General features: G+C 41.5%; 1 protein-coding gene across 1 annotated transcript in view; it reads left to right on the top strand.

The window, feature by feature from the left end:
* The first annotated feature begins 1,282 nt into the window (after positions 1-1,282).
* Positions 1,283-24,973, top strand: part of epm2a (EPM2A glucan phosphatase, laforin) — a 30,326-nt gene continuing 6,635 nt past the window's right edge. Inside the window, exons 1-3 of the mRNA XM_061929346.2 lie at positions 1,283-1,596; positions 7,794-7,968; positions 23,728-23,972. Coding sequence (XP_061785330.1) covers positions 1,341-1,596; positions 7,794-7,968; positions 23,728-23,972 — 676 coding nt within the window. The 5' untranslated portion in view covers positions 1,283-1,340. The remainder of the gene's footprint in view (positions 1,597-7,793; positions 7,969-23,727; positions 23,973-24,973) is intronic.

Here is a 24,973-nt window from a genome sequence, read left to right on the forward strand (position 1 = left end):
ACATCAAGAAGAACGAATGTTTGCTGCTTCATTCGACGTGTTGTCGTGATCCAATACTCGTATTTTAAAAATATGACATTTTCTTTAACTTTAAGGAGCTTATGGGTGGATGGATGAATAAATAAATGAATGCATCTGATGTCTACCTTTGATATATATATATATATATATGTATACACACATATATAGACATTTTTAGAACAGCAATATCCCCCCCACTGCAAGGAAAGGGCTACGATGAGTAACCAGGGTGAGTTTCATGTCTCTAGGACCTTCCTAGCCAGAGATAGATGGGGGGTGCATTTTATGGCAGGTGGGAAATGCACCCCCCCCATAACTCCAGTTCTGGTAGTCCAATTTTCACATGGTTTTCAGTGTATACCGGGGGGGCTATGATGAGTAACCAGGGTGAGTTTCATGTCTCTAGGACCTTCCTAGCCAGAGATAGATGGGGGGTGCATTCTGTGGCAGGTGGGAAATGCACCCCCCCATAACTCCACTTCTGGTAGTCCAATTTTCACATGGTTTTCAGTGTATACCGGGGGGGCTATGATGAGTAACCAGGGTGAGTTTCATGTCTCTAGGACCTTCCTAGCCAGAGATAGATGGGGGGTGCATTTTATGGCAGGTGGGAAATGCACCCCCCCCACCCCCCCATAACTCCGCCTCTGCATGGTACTTCGGGTACTTTTGGTAACGTTATTTGTGAATGTTCAATTTGAAACTTCTTAAAACCAAATCAAAGGTAGACATCAGATGCATTCATTTATTTATTCATCCATCCACCCATAAGCTCCTTAAAGTTAAAGAAAATGTCATATTTTTAAAATACGAGTATTGGCGACAACACGTCGAATGAAGCAGCAAACATTCGTTCTTCTTGATGTCTCTAAAAAAGTACATATAGAGGTTTACTTTGGTGTACACATTCTTTACAGTATAGCTGTCAATTGGTAGACAATACTACATTTTCGGGACAGCAAATATTCCAATATTAATTGGTTATTGTTTTCGCCTTATCTGATCTAATGACGGCGAAATCATTAAATGCTCACAATTTTTAATTCATCCACAAGTAAAGCACAATTAAAGAAAACTTGGATTATTTCACTTTATGTACTTTTTTATGCCGAAAGAGGCGATTTAAAAGAGGCTATTTCAGCCAACAGCCGAGTTAGATATACTTTTCGAGACGAGTGATGCAATTGAGTGACGTAAGCGCGCTCCCGCGTCAGGGGGTGCATATTATGGCAGGGGTGCGTTTTCCGGCACAACACCTGCAACACATAATGTGGTTTATTTTAGAACAGAACAAACGGTGCAAGATATAAGGACACAACATGACAACCATGTTATTCCGATTCGGTGTCATTCTCACTCCGGACTCAACGAATGTCGAACTGTTTATTTTGGGTTCCCGTGAGGAAATGGGCCAATGGGACCCGGGCAAAGCGGTCCGGATGAAAGCGAGTCGAAGCTCAGTTTCTACCCGGGAGCCGTGCCTCTGGATCGGGGACGTGCTGCTGCACGACCCCTATAGAGACACACTGTGGTTCAAGTTCATCAAAAGGACGGAGGGAGCGTATATTTGGGAAGGTACACTGCGATTTATATGCACACACTCCATGGGGCCACTAGGATATACACTTGAGTGTTATTCTTAAACTAAATGAATACGACAGTAGAAACAAAATCGCCATATTTGTTTCAATATGATGTAATGCAGAATTTAGCCACGTGATGGCAGTATAATACCTACACTACTGTCGTTGACCGTGGCAATGAAAACAAAGAGATTTAGAAATCCAACCATTATTACAGTGTTAAAATACTAGTATATCAAAATTATTAAAACATACACTACCGTTCAAAAGTTTGGGGTCACTCAAACAATTTTGTGTTTTCCATGAAAAGTCACACTTATTCACCACCTTATGTTGTGAAATGAATAGAAAATAGAGTCAAGACATTGACAAGGTTAGAAATAATGATTTGTATTTGAAATAAGATTTTTTTTTTACATCAAACTTTGCTTTCGTCAAAGAATCCTCCATTTGCAGCAATCACAGCATTGCAGACCTTTGGCATTCTAGCTGTTAATTTGTTGAGGTAATCTGGAGAAATTGCACCCCACGCTTCTAGAAGCAGCTCCCACAAGTTGGATTGGTTGGATGGGCACTTCTTGCGTACCATACGGTCAAGCTGCTCCCACAACAGCTCAATGGGGTTCAGATCTGGTGACTGCGCTGGCCACTCCATTACCGATAGAATATCAGCTGCCTGCTTCTTCTCTAAATAGTTCTTGCACAATTTGGAGGTGTGTTTTGGGTCATTGTCCTGTTGTAGGATGAAATTGGCTTCAATCAAGCGCTGTCCACTGGGTATGGCATGGCGTTGCAAAATGGAGTGATAGCCTTCCTTATTCAGAATCCCTTTTACTCTGTACAAATCTCCCACCTTACCAGCACCAAAGCAACCCCAGACCATCACATGACCTCCACCATGCTTAACAGATGGCGTCAGGCATTCTTCCAGCATCTTTTCAGTTGTTCTGCATCTCACAAACGTTCTTCTTTGTGATCCAAACATCTCAAACTTGTATTCATCCATCAACAACACTTTTTTCCAGTCTTCCTCTGTCCAATGTCTGTTCTTTTGCCCATCTTAATCTTTTTCTTTTATTGGCCAGTCTCAGATATGGCTTTTTCTTTGCCACTCTGCCATGAAGCCCAGAATCCCGCAGCCGCCTCTTCACTGTAGATGTTGACACTGGTGTTTTGCGGGTACTATTTAACGAAGATGCCAGTTGGGGACCTGTGAGGCGTCTGTTTCTCAAACTAGAGACTCTAATGTACTTATCTTCTTGCTCAGTTGTGCAACACGGCCTCCCACTTCTTTTTCTACTCTGGTTAGAGCCTGTTTGTGCTGTCCTCTGAAGGGAGTAGTACACACCGTTGTAGGAAATCTTCAATTTCTTAGCAATTTCTCGCATGGAATAGCCTTCATTTCTAAGAACAAGAATAGACTGTCGATTTTCAGATGAAAGTTCTCTTTTTCTGGCCATTTTGAGCGTTTAATTGACCCCACAAATGTGATGCTCCAGAAACTCAATCTGCTCAAAGGAAGGTCAGTTTTGTAGCTTCTGTAAAGAGCTAAACTGTTTTCAGATGTGTGAACATGATTGCACAAGGGTTTTCTAATCATCAATTAGCCTTCTGAGCCAATGAGCAAACACATTGTACCATTAGAACACTGGAGTGATAGTTGCTGGAAATGGACCTCTATACACCTATGTAGATATTGCACCAAAAACCAGACATTTGCAGCTAGAATAGTCATTTACCACATTAGCAATGTATAGAGTGTATTTCTTTAAAGTTAAGACTAGTTTAAAGTTATCTTCATTGAAAAGTACAGTGCTTTTCCTTCAAAAATAAGGACATTTCAATGTGACCCCAAACTTTTGAACGGCAGTGTATTTAAAAACATATTTGTGTTATTTACAAAAGTTAACTGAACGACCAAAGCGTCCTGTTTTGCTATAAGCTACAGCAAGTCAAAGCACGAAATATACTAATCAGAATCAGAAATACTTTAATAATCCCCGAGGGGAAATTAAGATTTTCAGCACAATCCCATTCAAGGGCAGACACACTTTATAGGGAGACAGAACAGGATCGCTGACGGGTCTGCCAATAGGGTCTGCGCCCCTTACAAAAAAGGTGAGAAACAAGTAAACTCTGGGGTGGGTGGGGGGGATTCAGTCTAAGCCTGGGCTGCTGGAGAGGAGGTCCAGACTGAGGCCAAGGAAAAAAACATCATAGCCATAGCACACATAAACATGTTGAGTTGAGTTTGAGTTTATTTGGAACATGCATGCATACAACATGATACATCACAATTTCCAGTTTCTCTATTCAACATGTTCAAAAGGGAGTAGGAAGAAGCAGAGCTTATTTAATCCTACCCCTTTTCCTTTAAATAGCAGTTGCTAAAACTTTTGTTCACTTCCTGTTCTCAATTTATTCACAATATACTCCATAAGTAATAACAATAAAAATTAAATAATACTTGGTGAAGTAAGGTATATTTCATTTGCTGAGATAAGTAAGATTATCTTGAAAATGAATGGATGGATGAGATACATTCAGAATGTTTATCATGATTCTTCTTCTTTGTACTTCGGTAAACACTTTAAGTTTGAAGAGTTTCTTGAAGTGGATCATATTAGTACATTGTTTGATTTCTTTGCTTAATCCATTCCATCATTTAATTCCACATACTGATATACTGAAGGTCTTAAGTGTTGTACGTGCGTACAAATGTTTTAAATTACTTTTTTTTTTAAGATTATATTTCTCGTCTTTTGTTGAGAAGAATGTGTATAAGGTGTGTAAGAGGGAATTATCAAACATCAAAGATCACAAAGGACGTTAAAGACATTAAAAGAGCAGAGGTGATGTAACAAGCCATTTGTACATACAGCTACAAAAAGAAACCTATACACTGTGGTGGCCTCTGCGGTGTTCCACGCCATCGTCTGCTGGGGTGGGGGGAGCATGGCCAGAGACAGGAGCAGACCCAACAAAGCAACCAAGAGAGCCGACTCCACCCTCGGCCGCCCACTAACACCCCCAAAACATAATCCCCGAACAAATTTGTGTAAACCAGTGGTTTTCAAAATACGGCATAGTAAGTCTGCCTTCAGAGAGTAGAATACATTTGGGGGCCTCAAAAAACGTATTCTCTGGATCCTAAAATGTGGACTTCTCTGTTTAATGCAGATGGTTTACTCACTCATAGTAAGAACTATATACAATAACTTTTCTTACGTGAAGGCACCTGTTTTTGTGTATTTGGGATCCCCATGAGTCCTGAAAGTTTGAAATCAAAATCAAAACGGCATGGTGGAGATATTTATAAAACAATCTTGCCTCCTTCCAAACTTGTTCCAAAAGAGCCGGATGGAATTTGAAACTTTAGTCACATATTTTGTATTAGTTATCTTCATATATGGTAGAGATTTACCTGGATAGGTTTGGCCATTTTTATTCAGTTGTAGTCCATAGTTGTAGTCAATAATGTCCTTTTTCTCTATCCTCTTGTTGTAGTGCAGACTGGCTCTTACATGCACATGCATGCTAAAATCCTCTGCTGTTGCCATTTCAAATAAAACGTAGCGTATAGTTCTAACTTACATCTGTCAGTAGACTCCATATGGAAGCGCTAAAAACTACAACACGGCTGGCGTCGAAAAGGGGTCTGATCTGGAGGACTTTGGCACGTAAATAAGATCGCCTACAAAATGGCGCATTCTGAAGAGACAGCCACAAAGCAGCTTCAAGATAGTCTGTAAATCATGATCAATGCAAACATTTAGACCAAAGCATCACCATTACATGTTATGTAGACAACAAGGAAGTGTTTTAAATGAGGAAAAAAATCATAATATATAGATCTGTTAACTTCATACTTTATTGTAATCATGGTCTGTGCACCCTGGGCGGCTAATAGTCAAATCTATTATGGCAATCTTGAATTCCTCTAAAAAGAACACAAACAAATTATCCAACACAACAAATACATATTGGGCTACTCAAAGCAAATTAATTTTTAGCAAGCTGGAGTGTGTCATGGAGAACTCAACACTTTCATAATAAGTGTGTTTTAAATTCAGTAGTAGGGTTGTACGGTATACCGGTATTAGTATAGTACCGCCATACTAATGAATCATATTCGGTACTATACCGCCTCTAAAAAGTACCGGTCACCCGGCCCCTCCGTCGTCGTCACGTCATGTCATTGCTGGTTTACGAGCAGAGGAGCATGTTCGGCAGCGCACAATCATGGAGTACTTACAAGCAGACACAGTGTGTAGACAGAAAAGGGAGAACGGACGCATTTTGGCTTAAAAACTAAAGATAAAGGTGAAGTTATAACACTGAAACACCCTCAGGAAGAGGTGCTTTAAGACATGGCTAGCTAGCTAGCGGTTAACATCCAGCCGCAGTCGGCAATGTTTTAGCTACTTCTAAATCATTAATCCTCGCCTCCATGGCGACAAATAAAGTAAGTTTCTTACAAGTATCATCCCTGCAGGACGAGGAATAGCTAAACATGCTTCACTACACAACATAAGCTCACCGGCGTGACAATGTAAACAAACGCCATTGGTGGATCTACACTTAACATCCACTGTAATGATACCAAGTACAGGAGCGTATCTAGTCGATACTATGATTACATCAATATTTTTTAGCGTCACAAAATCCATCCATCCATTTTCCACCGCTTGTCCCTTTTGGGGTCGCTGGAGCCTATCTCAGCTGCATTCGGGCGGTAGGCGGGGTAGACCCTGGACAAGTCGCCACCTCATCACAGGGCCAACACAGATATACAGACAACATTCACACTCACATTCACACACTAGAGCCAATGTTTTAGTGTTGCCAATCAACCTATCCTCAGGTGCATGTCTTTGGAGGTGGGAGGAAGCCGGAGTACCCAGAGGGATCCCACGCAGTCACGGGGAGAACATGCAAACTCCACACAGAAAGATCCCGAGCGCAGGATCGAACCCCAGACCTTCGTATTGTGAGGCAGATGCACTAACCCCTCTCCCACCGTTCCGACCTGTAACAAAATCATTTTTAGTTAAAAAAAAAAAAAATTTATATTATTTTTATAAAGTCAGGAAATATGTCCCTGGACACATGAGGACTTTGAATATGACCAATGTATGATCCTGTAACTACTTGGTATTGGATTGAAATTTGTGGTATCATCCAAAACTAATGTAAAGCATCCAAACAAGAGAAGAATAAGTGATTATTACATTTTAACAGAAGTGTAGATAGAACATGTTAAAAGAGAAAGTAAGCAGATATTAACAGTAAATGAACAAGTCGATTAAGAACCACTTGTCCTTAATAATTTAGACAAAATAATAGAATGATACATGGCACAATATGTTACTGCATATGTCAGCAGCTAAATAGGAGCCTTTGTTTGCTTATTTACGACTAAAAGACAAGTTGTCTTGTATGTTCACTATTATATTTAAGGACAAAATTGCAATAACAAACATATGTTTAATGTACCGTAAGATTTTTTTTGTTAAAATAAAGCCAACGATGCCATTTTTGTGGTCCCCTTTATTTACAAAACTATCGAAAAGTACCAAAATACATTTTGGTACCGGTACCAAAATATTGGTATCGGGACAACACTATTCAGTAGTATACCTGTATGTATAATGGCTTTGTGGAGAGGGGCGTGGTCTGCAGGCCTGCCGTGGAGCGGGGTGTGTAAGGACCGGCTTCGAAGCACAGCTGGCAGGTGATTGGATTACACAGCTGGGGCTGATCATCCAATCACCTGCCATGCTTATTAGCAGCAGCCGGGCCGAGACACAAAAAGGGAGGTTGGAGTTGGTAATGGACAGACACGCGCACGAGAGTCCGAAAAGAAGACGACCAGAAAGACTGAAAAGTCACGGAGCAAGACTGAAAAGTTGTGTGCTATCATAGCGTGTGTGCGCTGCCAATAAAGGACATTGTGAACACCAGACATCCGGACTAGCGGGAAGCTAGGGAGAGAGACCTCCACAGGCTTACATAGCTCAAAGTCACTATAACTCCGGGTAGATGTTAACAAACGTGGTTAATACATAATTTTGAAATCTGTACAGTACTTAATGCGGCACAGCTTCACACACACTATTTATAAAGGCCCCCATTTAAACGGAGTTTGAGTGCCCAACTTTAGACCAATATCTGACTGTCTCTACGCAGGTAATGGGCCCCACCATGACAGAACATGCAATTATGACGAGCAGAACGTGGTGGATGGCGTCTACTGCCACCCCATCGGCCACTGGATCGAGGAAGAGGGCCACACGGACGAGATGAAGCACACCACCAACTTCTACTTGAGCGTGGCTGGTCAGAATGCCATGCATTTCTCCAGGTAATACAATATCACGGAATAGATGCCCCAAGTGCATTGTGGAGGGACGCTAACATAAGAGCTTTTTTTCCCAAAAGGTTTTGCCCGTTGAAATTTGCTTTGTGTAGTTCTGGAAAGTAAACTTTGAAGATGCATACGCAACAGTTATTAGGCACATTTACAAACTAAAGTGCCCAACTGACAGTGCAAGTTATGCAGTTCTCATCATTGCTGCTCATGAGGGTCCATTGAAATTGTTTTACATTTAAGAAAAAAAAAACAGGCAATAGGATCTTTACCACTCTCTGGTTGCCAGGCAACCGGGGGAGACTCCAGGAACCATAGCGAATCATTTACAGTATCTGGCCTATATCCCCTGGAAGCCACAAAAAAAAAAGACTGTATTATTGTATTAAACGAGTGCTACATGGACGATTTACTGCCGCATAAATGGTACCTCACGAGCTGTAAATGTGTTTTTTTAATGCTAAGCTAATTGCGGCTGGCTTCATTTGGAGTGTACTAATGTGAGAACAGTGAACTGGGAAGTAGTTGGTCGTGAAGGACGATCATCTGCTGCTGAATCCGTCAAAGATAACGGTGCTTCTGTGTCTTGTGAGGGCGGCTGCGTTTTTAAGTAGCTGTCCTTTCAACATGAACCTTGCTCCATCCAATTATTGTTGTAATAGCTCTCTCCCTCTGTCATCGCTGACTCTAACCTCTGAGTCCTTCCTGTTCCTGTTCTCTGGTCTTTGTAAAATTCAGTAAGTAGCCCAGTGCACAACAAGGCGATGTCTGTGGAGATATAAATGTTTTCCCCCCTCATCCTAGCGGCGCACCCCAGAGAGTGCTGCCCCTGGGCCATTAGGGGTGTAACGATTGATTCATATTTCAATAGTTTAATTGATAGTTTGCCCTCCATAAGGTAGGTATCAATTAGGGCCGCAACTAACGATTAATTTGATAATCGATTAATCTGTCGATTATTACTTCGATTAATCGATTAATAATCGGATAAAAGAGACAAAATACATTTGTATCCTTTCCAGTATTTTATTGGGGGGGAAAAACTGCATATTGGCACCATACTTATTTTGATTATTGTTTCTCAGCTGTTTGTGAATGTTGCAGTTTATAAATAAAGGTTTATAAAAAAAAAAAAAAAAAAAAAAAAGCCTCTGCGCATGCGCATAGCATAGATCCAACAAATCGATGACTAAATTAATCGGCAACTATTTTTATAATCGATTTAATCGATTAGTTGTTGCAGCCCTAGTATCAATCAAAGATTGTTTTGAAAAGGAATCGATTTATTTTATCGATATAAGAAAAAGGAAAAAATTTGATTTACGAATGGCAGACTTTATATGAGATTTAAAGGTGCCATATGTAGAAATTTCATGTCAATGGCCCTGATATGTCAAAAGGCATTAATAAATCATGTTCTTTTTGAATACCTCTATAACTGATAACAGAAGTTCTGACGGGATATGCTCATTTCAAAATTAGATTTACAGCCCCGAAATGTTGTTATTGATTTCATTTCGATGTCCCGCCCTCCACCGTTTGACCAATTAGAAAGTCTGTGAGTGTGTCACATCCAGGTTGCCAGTTACGCACCGCCATCTTTGTCGAGCTACTGCCACTGGTAAAGTTACTAAACATGTCAGACCTTAGTAAATCTAAAAAGGCCTCGTTAAGATTCTCAACTTATTCATGACAAAGCCAGGAACAAAACGAGTACCGTATTTTTCGGACTATAAGTCGCAGTTTTTTTCATAGTTTAGCCGGGGTTGCGACTTATACTCAGGAGCGACTTATGTGTGAAATGATTAACACATTAGCGTAAAATATCAAATAATATTATTTAGCTCATTCACGTAAGAGACTAGACGTATAAGATTTCATGGGATTTAGCGATTAGGAGTGACAGATTGTTTGGTAAACGTGTAGCATGTTCTAAATGTTATAGTTATTTGAATGACTCTTACCATAATATGTTACGTTAACATACCAGGCACGTTCTCAGTTGGTTATTTATGCGTCATATAACATACACTTATTCAGCCTGTTCACTATTCTTTATTTATTTTAAATTGCCTTTCAAATGTCTATTCTTGGTGTTGGCTTTTATCAAATACATTTCCCCCAAAAATGCAACTAATACTCCAGGGCGACTTATATGTTTTTTTCCTTCTTTATTATGCATTTTCGGCAGGTGCAACTTATACTCCGGTGCGACTTATACTCCGAAAAATACGGTATTTGTATCGGGGTTGCCTTTGAAAGATGGAGACGATTGAAGGCGGAGAATATTTTTTCATCTGACGCCAAACTTGCTAATTTCCTCCTTGATAGGTAAAATCAAATCAAATCAAATCAAATCAACTTTATTTATAAAGCACATTTAAAATTTACCACAGGGGTAGCCAAAGTGCTGTACAATGAGCAGGTTAAAAGATAAAACGAGTACCGAGCAAACACAACACAACACAAACAGAACACGATAAAAAATAAATAATTAAAATAGAATTAATAAAAACATAAAAACATAAAAACAGGATCACAGCAGGTGTATTATGGGGCGCCATTGCAGGATGGATATCACTCAGTGTTAAAAGCCATGGAATAAAAGTATGTTTTTAAGAGAGATTTAAAAACAGGAAGAGAGGAGGCTTGTCTAACACTCAGGGGTAGGTCGTTCCAGAGCTTGGGAGCAGCAACGGCGAAAGCTCTGTCACCTCTAAGCTTCAGCCTTGTGTCAGGGACCGTCAACAGCAGCTGATCGGCTGATCTTAAGGATCGGGTGGGGCAGTAAGGCTGAAGGAGGTCGGAGAGATAGGTTGGCGCGAGGTTGTTTAGACATTTAAAAACAAATAAAAGGAGTTTAAAATGTATTCGGTAACGCACAGGGAGCCAGTGAAGGGACGCTAAAATAGGGGTGATGTGCTCACGTCTGCGGGTCTGTGTTAGCAGACGAGCAGCAGAGTTCTGCACGAGCTGCAGGCGGGCGAGGGAGGCCTGGCTAACGCCTACATACAGGGCATTACAGTAATCAAGACGAGTCGAGATAAAAGCGTGGATTAATTTCTCAAGATCATGTCTTGATAGAAGCGGTTTCACTTTCGCTATTTGGCGTAATTGATAAAAGCTTTTTTGAACGACGCTGCTGATTTGTTTTTCGAATTTAAAATCTGAGTCAAACTTTACCCCCGGGTTTGTGACAGAGTCGCTGAGATACGGGGAGGGAGAGCGACTTGGACCGAACAACATAACTTCTGTTTTGTCTTCATTTAGGCTCAGGAAGTTAGCTGAAAGCCAGACTTTGATGTCGTGCAGGCAGTCAATAAGACGTTGAACCGTGTTATTTTGTGCCATGGGAAAATAAATCTGGCAATCATCGGCATAAAAATGAAATGCAATACTGTACTTCCTAAAAATAGAACCAAGGGGGAGAAGGTAAAGCGCAAATAAAATTGGGGCAAGGATTGAGCCCTGGGGGACCCCATGTGGTAAAGGAGCTGTGGACGACATAAAACTGTCTACTTTTACACAAAAACTCCTGTCGGTTAGGTACGACCGGAACCAGTTGAGGGCGGCGCCCTTAATGCCCACGCAGTTCTCAAGACGAGTGATTAAGGTGGCGTGGTCGACGGTGTCGAACGCAGCAGATAAGCGGTAAGTAAAGCGTTTACGTTTTCTATCACTTGTAATAAATGGAAATGGACATTTCGTATGTAAAATATGTTGTCCAATACAGTCTATGACCTTGTCTAACAAAACTAGTATGTTCGTGCAACGAATGCTTAGTACGTACTCATTGGCTTAGTGGTTAGAGTGTCCGCCCTGAGATTGGTAGATTGTGAGTTCAAAACCCTGCCGAGTCATACCAAAGACTATAAAAATGGGAGCCATTACCTCCCTGCTTGGCACTCAGCATCAAAGGTTGGAATTTGGGGTTAAATCACTGCCACCGCTGCTGCTCACTGCTCCCCTCACCTCCCAGGGGGTGATCAAGGGTGATGGGTCAAATGCAGAGAATAATTTCGCCACACCTAGTGTGTGTGTGACAATCATTGGTGCTTTAACTTTAACTTTAGGAGCAAAGCACCATCACGCATGATGTGCGTACATGGAAGAGAATGCAGTGCGTCAGGTTGGATGCAACATGGAGTTATGCTGAACGAAATGTGGCGGTAATTTTACTGCTGGCCTTGGCTTGCCATCAAAGTAGGCCTATGTGATGTATAATATATTATATATTATTAGATATAAAATATTTCGATGGTGGTCCGTGCGGTCAAACTAGACATCTTAGCAGGGTAATGCCAACAATCTGTCCCGATTCCCGACTAAGATATTGCTGCGTAACTTTACAAATACATTTGGCTAATCGACATTCGTAAAATGTGGCATAATTACTTCGTAAACCATCTTGCAAGCCAGCTCAGTGGCCTTGTGGTTAGAGTGTCCGACCTGAGACTGGGAGGTTGTCATACCAAAGAAGACTATACAAAAATGGGACTCATTACCTCCCTGCTTGGCACTCAGCATCAGGGGTTGGAATTGGGGGTTACATCACCAAATGATTCCCAGGCGCGGCCACCGCTGTTGCTCACTGCTTCCCTCACCTCCCAGGGGGTGAACAATGGGTCAAATGCAGAGGACACATTTCACCACACCTAGTGTGTGTGTGACAATTATTGGTACTTTAACTTAACTTTGCAAGAAGCATAAACAAGAGAAACCTTGTTGATTGCCATTTAAAGTTCTTTGGAGTAGGATTCGGATTCGTATTTGGCAACCTCAGTCATGGAGAGTGGGAGGGGACTACATCATTTTGACCGTGATTGCAGTACCATTTCTGGCCACATTAATACATATGGCTCCTTTAACACTTTTAATGATAAGAACGTATAAAGTTAAACGTTTTAACGTCTGTGGCTTCATCAAAATAAAAATGGCTAATACTTATGGTCGTCGAAAAAGGTCATAACAAACGCAAACGCCACAGGACAACATCATAAATTGCAACTCAAAAACCTTCAGCTGCAGCACGACTGCAAAATCCACAACAAAGACAACCAACACAATAATATAAAGCCGCAACTCAACTTTGAGCTACAAATGATTGACACAGCGAAAGTGACAGTGGAGCAAGTTACGGCAGCGCACCGATCTCCGGAACACAACACCAAGCAGCCAAGGAGCAGTAATTTCATCACAAACAAATAAATAGAAGAGATGGATGAAGAAGGCTATGGAAATTAGGAAGCGAGGGGCCAACATCATCAACAGGGGGTGAGGGGGCATACATGCTTTCGCACTCCGTGACGCCAGGGCGAAGAACAGCATAAAGATATGGCTGGGTTGGGGAACTTTATTTAGCAGGTGAATCTACTGTTAAAATGTTGGTTACTGTAGTTTAATTTAATTGAATATTGAATATTTATTTGAATAATTTCTTGAATTTTGAAATTGAGAACAGAAAAAGTTTCCTGTTAATTATACCCAAAGTGTTGGTTGCACTTTATTTGAATTAGATGTGAATGCATTGGCCATTAATTGTTGTTGACTTGCTTGTTTGTATCCATAATTCATTTATATCTACAAACCCCGTTTCCATATGAGTTGGGAAATTGTGTTAGATGTAAATATAAACGGAATACAATGATTTGCAAATCCTTTTCAACCCATATTCAGTTCAATATGCTACAAAGACAACATATTTGATGTTCAAACTCATAAACATTTTTTTTTTTGCAAATTATCATTAACTTTAGAATTTGATGCCAGCAACACGTGACAAAGAAGTTGGGAAAGGTGACAATAAATACTGATAAAGTTGAGGAATGCTCATCAAACACTTATTTGGAACATCTCACAGGTGAACAGGAAAATTGGGAACAGGTGGGTGCCATGGTTGGGTATAAAAGTAGATTCCATGAAATGCTCAGTCATTCACAAACAAGGATGGGGCGAGGGTCACCACTTTGTCAACAAATGAGTGAGCAAATTGTTGAACAGTTTAAGAAAAACCTTTCTCAACCAGCTATTGCAAGGAATTTAGGGATTTCACCATCTACGGTCCGTAATATCATCAAAGGGTTCAGAGAATCACTGCACGTAAGCAGCTAAGCCCGTGACCTTCGATCCCTCAGGCTGTACTGCATCAACAAGCGACATCAGTGTGTAAAGGATATCACCACCTCGGCTCAGGAACACTTCAGAAACCCACTGTCAGTAACTACAGTTGGTCGCTACATCTGTAAGTGCAAGTTAAAACTCTCCTATGCAAGGCGAAAACCGTTTATCAACAACACCCAGAAACACTGTCGGCTTCGCTGGGCCTGAGCTCATCTAAGATGGACTAATACAAAGTGGAAAAGTGTTCTGTGGTCTGACGAGTCCACATTTCATATTGTTTTTGGAAACTGTGGACGTCGTGTCCTCTGGACCAAAGAGGAAAAGAACCATCCGGATTGTTATAGGCGCAAAGTTGAAAAGCCAGCATCTGTGATGGTATGGGGGTGTATTAGTGCCCAAGACATGGGTAACTTACACATCTGTGAAGGCGCCATTAATGCTGAAAGGTACATACAGGTTTTGGAGCAACATATGTTACCATCCAAGCAACGTTACCATGGACGCCCCTGCTTATTTCAGTAAGACAATGCCAAGCCACGTGTTACATCAACGTGGCTTCATAGTAAAAGAGTGCGGGTACTAGACTGGCCTGCCTGTAGTCCAGACCTGTCTTCCATTGAAAATGTGTGGCGCATTATGAAGCCTAAAATACCACAACGAAGACCCCCGGACTGTTGAACAACTTAAGCTGTACATCAAGCAAGAATGGGAAATAATTCCACCTGAGAAGCTTCAAAAATGTGTCTCCTTAGTTCCCAAATGTTTACTGAGTGTTGTTAAAAGGAAAGGCCATGTAACACAGTGGTGAACATGCCTTTTCCCAACTACTTTGGCACGTGTTGCAGCCATGAAATTCTAAGTTAAATATTATTTGCAAAAAAAATAAATAAAGTTTATGAGTTTGAACATCAAATATCTTGTCTTTGTAGTGCATTCAATTGAATATGGGTTGAAAAGGATTTGCAAATCATTGTATTCCGTTTATATTTACATCTAACACAATTTCCCAACTTATATGGAAACGGGGTTTTTAATTCCCTTACAAGAAATAACAGGAATATAGGAAACTACACCTGCACTGTCCAGTATCCAGGACGTATTTCACAATTCACACTGGTTAATTTTTTTTGCTAAAAAAGTTACTGAATCAATTCCAACTCAATGGTTTCAGATCGTATCGTTCAAAAAAATTAAAAATTGACATCGTCCCTGAATTGTATCGGCGACTACAAATATCAAATTGTGGTTAAAACTAATTGTTACACCTCTAGTGGCCATTATGTAAAACAGTCAATGTGTTTGTGAAGTTGACAATACTGGCAGTTAAATCACCATTAAGAGTCAAACCGGATTTGTTAATTTGCAAACTGAACCAAATCATAGTCAGATCACTTTCTGATAGCCACCGGTGACTTGGCACATTAAGTTGCCGAAGAAGAAACAAGGACCTGGCTAATGGTGTTAGCTTTTAATTTGCGCCGAGGATCCTACAAGGCTTATGTCGAGGACCCGTGTGTTCTCTGAGAGAGAGAGATTGCCCTTGTGTCTGGCCTAATAATCGCTTTTCAAATGAGTTGCCTAGACCTTGCATTGCTGTACCCCCGTGGATCATACACACCAGCCTCTGCAGCACCTCAGGAGGCTGCTTTCATCGCTCACGCTAATACATTCAGGGAACAGGTGGTTGGAGGGTTGTGCTGTCATTATTTAAATAACACTCACAAAAATGTGTACACCTTTTACATATCAACATTTTATCTTCTCAACATTACTACCAGAATGTGAAATTGGATATAGCCCTAAATTAATGTTTCCCTCAATGAACTGCTGCCCCTCATTGGCGGCAGCACTCATACTGTTGCCAGCTATTTAGACAGTAATGGCTGTGTGGTGACACATTTTAAGTGTATAGTATATTTCTACTACTACATACGCTGACTACAGTTGTACTTAGATTTATGGAAACCCTCATTGTACAAACTTTCGGACAGATGAACGTTGTCTTTGAGTGCGAACGTTTCATCCACCCATTGTTTGTCTCGCAGCGCAGCCATTTTGTATGGGCGGGCTTATTGATCTCCGGTGCTCGAGCATCAGTCATCAGAGCACAGTGCGGACGTTAGCTACTGTGCTAGGCTACTTTTTGCGCCTTTTAAGGGGGTTTCTATATTTCTATATTTGCCAGCTCAATATGAGTCCAAATAAATAAATTGTCAAGCGATGTGTGGTTTGAAACATGCAAGAAGTATCCACAGCATTGTCAACGCTGTCGTTTGTGCGCCCCCGTCACCTGTCCTCTGCATACCAACAATGTTAACCGACAAGGTAAAGTGTATTTTATTTTCTATTTCTAATCATTGCAGCAACCTGGCTGTAAAAGTTAAAGAGATTTTAAGAAGTTTGTGATTTCATATTGTGAGTGCACCACAGAGCTAGTGACAGAGTGTGTGCGTATCGCCTGGGCGCCCACAATCCAAGATGGCAGCCATGTCTATTCTGTGTTCAGTGTGTTCTTACCTGAGGTCTGAGTTTTTGTGTTTTTATGTATGAGATTTTAATTATTTTTAGTCTGAATGAGTGGTACTCTGCAAGATAAACAAATTCTCTGCAGAGTGGGATTTCTGGTGGATAGTTTCTCATCAAATGTCACTGGATTGCCATAGACTTTGGCCTTCCTATAATCCACCTGTTCAGGTAGCAGTAGCAGACAGCTAGCACCCTCGGCCTGCCTGCTAGCCTTCCACCATCGGCCTGCCTGCTGCGAACCTTCCAACATTGGCCTGCTTGCTGCTAGCCTTCCACCATCGGCCTGCCTGCTGCTAGCCATTCACCATCGGCCTGCCTGCTGCTAGCCTTCCACCATCGGCCTGCCTGCTGCTAGCCTTCCACCATCGGCCTGCCTGCTGATAGCCTTCCACAATCGGCCTGCCTGCTGATAGCCTTCCACAATCGGCCTGCCTGCTGATAGCCTTCCGCCATCGGCCTGCCTACTGCTAGCCTTCCACCATCGGCCTGCCTGCTGCTAGCCTTCCACCATCGGCCTGCCTGCTGCTAGCCTTCCACCATCGGCCTGCCTGCTGCTAGCCTTCCACCATCGGCCTGCCTGCTGATAGCCTTCCACAATCGGCCTGCCTGCTGATAGCCTTCCGCCATCGGCCTGCCTACTGCTAGCCTTCCACCATCGGCCTGCCTGCTGCTAGCCTTCCACCATCGGCCTGCCTGCTGCTAGCCTTCCACCATCGGCCTGCCTGCTGCTAGCCTTCCACCATCGGCCTGCCTGCTGATAGCCTTCCACAATCGGCCTGCCTGCTGATAGCCTTCCACCATCGGCCTGCCTACTGCTAGCCTTCCACCATCGGCCTGCCTGCTGCTAGCCTTCCACCATCGGCCTGCCTGCTGCTAGCCTTCCACCATCGGCCTGCCTACTGCTAGCCTTCCACAATCGGCCTGCCTGCTGATAGCCTTCCACCATCGGCCTGCCTGCTGCTAGCCTTCCACCATCGGCCTGCCTGCTGCTAGCCTTCCACCATCGGCCTGCCTGCTGCTAGCCTTCCACCATCGGCCTGCCTACTGCTAGCCTTCCACCATCGGCCTGCCTGCTGATAGCCATTCCACCATCGGCCTGCCTGCTGATAGCCTTCCACCATCGGCCTGCCTGCTGCTAGCCTTCCACCATCGGCCTGCCTGCTGCTAGCCTTCCACCATCGGCCTGCTTGCTGCTAGCCTTCCACCATCGGCCTGCCTGCTGCTAACCATTCCACCATCGGCCTGCCTGCTAACCTTCCAACATCGGCTTGCTTGCTGCTAGCCTTCCACCACCTGCCTGCTTGCTGCTAGCCATTCCACCATCGGCCTGCCTGCTGCTAACCATTCCACCATCGGCCTGCCTGCTAACCTTCCAACATCGGCCTGTTTGCTGCTAGCCATATTCCAACATCGGCCTGCTTGCTGCTAGCCATTCCACCATCAGCCTGCCTGCTGCTGGCTCTCCACAATCGGCCTGCTGTTTGCCTCCAGCCATTGGTTTCGTCTACGGGCTTCCACCCATCGGCCTTGGTTGCTAGCCTTCAGCCCTGTCTGCTAACATCTTCAAAAGTGGTAAAACAAGTGGAACTTCTCCTCTCACTATGTCACAAATCATTATATTGTGTTTTATACTTTTGTGTGGTTTTACTGGTGTCCCAAATGGGTCTGTTAATCCCCCCTCACAAGCTATGCTACTTCAAGATGACAACTTTGATAATTTGACATTTCATCACAGTGACAGCTACAAAATAACCTCGGCCTTATCTCAGTTGAAGATTTCTGTGACTTTGGACAAAACAAAATGGCTGCATACTATGGTAGTGTCCATTCATTCTTATTGTTTCCTTGTTTTGAGAGATCACGTCAACATTACTGCATCCTCCCCTATTATGAGCACTTACTTTCACAGATTAAAGACAGACTCAAAAGATGATAACTTTAAGCGCAAATGTTTAGTTATATTATTGTTATTGCTCTCAGGAAATGTTGAGACTAATCCAGGCCCTGATACACCTACACAATGTTTTACACCTGCGGATTTTAAAACTAGATCTGGTCTTGGGATTATTCATATCAATGTTCGGAGTTTACTCCCTAAACTGGATATGATAAAGATCTGGATAAACTCAACAAATGCTGATATTGTAGTCTTATCTGAAACTTGGCTTAAACAATCTGTGCTTGATAAAGATATTTACATTCATGGCTATAATGTCTATCGTACTGACCGACAAAGAAAAGGTGGTGGAGTGGCCATATATATTAAACAGAGGTTTGATGTTAAATTAGTGCTCTCTGAATCAGTAAGTAAAGAACTTGAACTGTTAGCACTTGAAATTGAATTAGCTAGAAATCACCACATAATGGTAGTGGGGTGTTATAGGCCTCCATCTGCCCCTAGTAATTCCCTATCTACTCTTGTGAAGCTTCTGTCTCAACTGAAATACAATGAAATAGTGATGGTTGGTGATTTGAACTGGGACTGGCTCACATCTGTGTCTGACTCTTTGAAAGCACAGTGTGAATCTCTAAATTTAACACAATTAATTAACTCAGCTACAAGACCTAATCCTAAATGCCCTCAAAAAGCTACACTCATTGACTTAATTCTAACAAATATGCCCTTTAAATTTGTTGCATCTGGTGTTTTCCCTAATGATGTGAGTGATCATTGTGTGATTGCAGTAGTGCGAGACACAAGGATCCCTAAAAGCAAGCCTCGTCTTGTTGAAAAACGTAATATGAAATTATTTGAGACGCAAGCTTTTTTACATGACTTGCATATTTTTAATTGGGATAGAATTGCTCTTTTTGATAATGTTGAACTGGCTTGGAAATATTTTCACGAAAACTTCTTGAGTATAGTGAACAAACATGCCCCTTTTAGAAAATGTAGGGTTAAAGGACGTGACAATCAGTGGTTTACATCGGACCTGTCAGATTTATTGCATGAGCGTAATGCTGCTTGGGCCAGGGCACGCAAGTCAGGGTTAGAAGCAGATTGGTTGAATTTTAGACAATTAAGAAATCAATTTACCTCTCTCCTTCGGAAAGTCAAATCAGAATTTTATTTCTCCACAACAACTGAAAATCTCAAACACCCAAAGAAGTTTTGGAAAATCATCAAATCTTTGTCCGGCTGCTGTAATTCAGTCAATCTCCCACCTAGTATACTTGTTGATGGTGTCAGAGTAAGTGACAGAAGAGAAATGGGTAGTCATTTTAATAATCATTTTATTTCCTCTGGTTTTCTCTACAATTCTGACAACTCTACTGAAGCTCCGCTAACTCCGGAAAGAACCGTTGAAAATACCCAGGTTTTTAACTTTACGCCCTTTACCACAACAGAGGTCACGAGGGCTCTAAAACAACTTAAACCTAGAAAGCCAGCTGGCTCTGATAAGTTGGAGCCGCTCTTTTTAAAGTTGGCAGCTGAAATTATAGCTGAACCACTGACTCACATTTTTAACCTTACTCTAATTTCAAATGAAATCCCTTTGGATTGGAAATCTGCCCTTGTAATCCCCCTATTAAAAGGAGGTGACCCTAGTAATCTAAATAATTACAGACCGATCTCTAAACTCTCTGTTCTGGCAAAAGTGCTTGAATCCCTTATCAGTGAACAGATAAAAGACTTTTTGGACACCAATTTTATTCTGTCACCATTTCAGTCAGGTTTTCGTAGAAATCACAGTACTGTTACTGCTGCTATGAAGTTTATAAATGATGTAACTAAAGCTCTTGACAAGAAGCAGTGCTGTCTGTCCCTCTTTATTGACTTTTCAAAGGCATTTGATACTGTTGATCATGTCATTTTAATCAAACGTCTTTCAGCTATTGGTTTTTCTCAGCAAGCAGTTGGATGGTTTGCAAATTACCTCACAAGTAGAACTCAGGCTGTTCAGATAGAAGGTTCCTCCTCGGACGTACTGCAAGTGAAAAAGGGTGTCCCTCAAGGTTCTGTGTTGGGCCCCTTATTATTCACTATTTACATAAATAATCTTGGACAGAATATTCCGAACTCAACTTTCCATTTCTATGCTGATGATACTGTCATATACTGCACAGCACCCACTCTTGCTGAGGCTTTTAAATATCTACAACATGCATTTGACAGAGTACAAGAACAACTTTGCTATCTTCAACTGGTTTTAAATGCAGAGAAAACAAAGTGTATGCTCTTTACCACATCAAAAACTGTAAGATCATCACTGTGTGAGAACATTTTAACAAGAAATGGGCAACAAATTATGTTAGTATCTGCTTTTAAATATTTAGGATTTTTAATTGATGACCACTTGAGTTTTAAGGAGCACATTCAGTATGTTGTAAAAAAACTGAAACTTTTACTGGGATTTTATTATAGAAACAAGTCTTGCTTTTCTTTTACTGTGAAACAGAAATTGGTGGAAACAACCTTTTTACCTATTATTGACTATGGAGATGTGTTGTACATGAATGCTGCTGCTGGTTGTCTCCACAAGCTGGATAGTGTGTACCACGGGGCACTGAGATTCATCACCAACTGCGCTCCCCTTACTCACCATTGTTTGTTATACTCAATGGTTAACTGGACATCTTTATGTGCTCGACGCCTCAATCATTGGTATGTTTTCATCTACAAAACCATTCTGGGTATCACTCCATCTTATCTGTCTTGTCTTTTAACAAAGAAACAAGGAAGTCACAATCTTCGTTCAATGGATGTTCTGCAATTTGTTGTCCCCAAAGTAAGAACTGAACTGGGCAAGAAAGCATTTAGGTTTTCAGCACCGAAGGCTTGGAATAACCTACAATCGAACATTAAACTTCAAACCCTAGTTACGCTGAATGAGTTTAAAGCTTCTGTGAAAGGACTGCAGTCTACCTTGTCTGTATGCACATGTGTCATGTGAGCAAGTTTTAATGTTGTAAATGTGATGTTTTATGTATTTGTTTACTGTTTTTAATGTAACCTTGCTGCTGCCCTCTTGGCCAGGTCTCCCTTGGAAAAGAGATCTTTGATCTCAATGGGATTTTACCTGGTTAAATAAAGGCTAATAAATAAATAAATGAGGTCTCCTGGGCATGACGTTAAAGTGTATCCGGCAGTGGAGGCTCCTCTATGGGGTCTTGGGGCACTAGGAGGTTAACCCCTTTACTACTGTTACCCCAGGTGGCCCTTGGCAAAGGCCTAGTACCTGACTTCCCCCTAGCCAGGGATACGGTGAAGACCTCAACGGCGGAGCAGGCAGAAGACGGTAGATTTAAGAACTACCACAACGGCTGCGATGGCGGAAGAAGGCTGCAGCAGAAAAGGGTCCGCAGTCGTCTTGGACTCCATGCCACTGGACCCTGACCTGATTCTGTCAAGGATCGTGTGGCATACTTGCCAACCCTCCTGGATTTTCCGGGACACTCGTCTCCCGAAAACCTCCCGGGACAAATTTTCTCCCGAAAATCTCCCGATTTTCAGGCAGACCTGAGTGACGTGTCGACAGCCTGTTTTCACGTCTGCTTTCCCACAATATAAACAGCGTGCCTGCCCAATGACGTTATAACTGTAGAATGATCGAGGGCGAGTTTTTGGTTTCTTATGTGGGTTTATTGTTAGGCAGTTTCATTACCGTCCTCCTAGCGTGGCAACAACACACAACAACAGCAGTCAGGTTTTCGTCTACCGTAAAGCAGTTCGTCTGCCGTAAACAGCAATGTTGTGACACTCTTAAACAGGACAATACTGCCATCTACTGTACATGCATATGTGACAATAACATCTAGGGCTTTTAGAGAGTGCAGTGCACAACTGCGCACACAACAAGGAGACGAAGCAGAATGCATCATCAGAGAGGGTGTTCAGCATGGTTAGAAAAATAGTGACAGAGAATAGAACAAGGATGGACAATTCAACCCTTAACTCAACAATGAGTAGATGAGTGTTATGTGTAAATAAATGAACACTGAAATTCAAGTATTTCTCTTATTTATATATACATAATAAAATAAATATATATATATAGCCAGAATTCACTGAAAGTCAAGTATTTCTTATATATATATATATATATATGAAATACTTGACTTGGTGAATTCTAAATATACTCTTCCCCTCTTAACCACGCCGCCCCCCACACCTCCCGAAATTGGAGGTCTCAAGGTTGGCAAGTATGTCGTGTGGTGACTATCTGTGCACCAGTCTCCCCACGTTAAACAAAGTCACACACAGGCATCCTCCATAAAGGGATACACCCCTACCAGGAGGATCGTCATACTCGTTCGAGTGACCGCCGATGACAAATGAGGACAGTTTAGGTGTTATGTGGTTTAAATAAAAAGTTGATCCATCGCCCCCTTGTTATGTTTGTTTGATACACAGTATTGTATAGTGCTTTATATTGTACTCAAACCTTTACTAAAATATGGACTTTAGTTGAAACTGGAACCCATTATTAATGTTTACTTAGATTTAAATTGGAGACAAACTTTAATGATCCACAAGGGAAATTGTTCAACACAGTAGCTCAGTTACAATGATGGAAAGTGTAAGGATGGAAAGGACAATGCAGGTATAAATAGACTAATATAGCGATAAAAAAATCTAACATATATACAAATATATATACATAATGTGTACAGAATAATATATATACATATATATTATATTATGTCAATAACATATATACAATATATACCAATGACCATGTACAATATTACAGTATATACAGTATATGTGACAGCAGCAGCATGAAATAGAGAGTAGATCCAGCAGGAAATAGAAAATAGACATTATAAACATTATAAACAAAGAGAAGTAGCTAACATGTCAGGTGTCAGGTAATAGGCAGATGTCATCTATTGCTGTATGGTGAGTGATTATACAGCTGGATGGAGTGTGGAATGAAGGAGTTCTTGAATCGCACAGTGCGGGAAGGAAGTTGAAGGAGCCTGTTGGAGTATGAACTCCGCTGTCCCTTAATTGTCCCTTGTTTCTTAAGGAGACGTTTGCTTCAATATACAAGCTTTTCTATGTACAATCCCTGCTTAAGTAATTGAGTTTGTAAATTGTACTTTGGTTCACAAAAAGTCCGTTTTAATTCAACTTTAAATTATGTATATTATTGCTTGCAGAGTGCTGCCGCGGCTTTGGTTGGGCAGCTGTCCTCGGTTGGCCGAACATGTGACTATCAAGATGAAGCACGACCTCGGCATCACGGCGGTGATGAACTTCCAGACAGAACGGGACGTGATGAACAACTCTCACGGCTGCAGGCGGAACCTTGGGGACGGCATGACCGTCGACACCATGATGCATTTGTACAACGACTGCGGCCTTGTGTACGTGTGGATGCCCACGCCCGACATGAGCACTGAAGGTAAGACGAGTGTTTGAGACACACACACTCGGATAAAAATCTCCATCTTGCCAAGTCATTCCCTGCTTCCTACTTTGTGAGCTTTTTCTGTTGCAGCATGACTGACCCAGTGACCCCAGAAGTCATTTTGACCTAAATTTATATTAAAATTAATTTACTTCCCCAATTTTCTTATCTGTTCCACTGCATTACATTATTTCTCCTTTAGTCCTTCTTTCGCACATTCGATAGCAGAGGTGGGACCAAGTCATTGTTTCGCAAGTCATAATTAAGTCTCAAGTCTTTGCCCTCAAGTCCCGAGTCAAGACAGGCAAGTCCCGAGTCAAGTCCAAAGTCAAGACTGGAAAGTCTTAAGTCAAGTCCCAAGTCCTGCATTTTGAATTTCGAGTCCTTTTAAGTCCTTTTAACCACAGACTAATATATTTACACAGATTGTGTATGCTTTTAAAGTGCTGTATTTATTTATTAAAACAAGTGCATTTGAAATTGCAGGGAAAAAAATAGTGCTGACATAGCACTATTAACCAGTCATTTTAAACATTTAACTCATTCCTTTACAGAATAAACACATTTGAAAAAACAAGTGCAACTGTACTTATTTGTACAAAAGTGTTAACATTGTACAAACCCCGTTTCCATTTGAGTTGGGAAATTGTGTTAGATGTAAATATAAACGGAATACAATGATTTGCAAATAATTTTCAACCCATATTCAGTTGAATATGCTACAAAGACAACATATTGGATGTTCAAACTGATAAACATTTTTTTTTTTTTGCAAATAATCATTAACTTTAGAATTTGATGCCAGCAACACGTGACAAAGAAGTTGGGAAAGGTGGCAATAAATACTGCTAAAGTTGAGGAATGCTCAGCAAACACTTATTTGGAACATCCCACAGGTGAACAGGCAAATTGGGAACAGGTGGGTGCCATGATTGGGTATAAAAGTAGATTCCATGAAATGCTCAGTCATTCACAAACAAGGATGGGGCGAGGGT

Source organism: Nerophis lumbriciformis, linkage group LG34 (assembly GCF_033978685.3).
Source record: "Nerophis lumbriciformis linkage group LG34, RoL_Nlum_v2.1, whole genome shotgun sequence".
Classification (NCBI taxonomy): Eukaryota; Metazoa; Chordata; class Actinopteri; order Syngnathiformes; family Syngnathidae; genus Nerophis; species Nerophis lumbriciformis.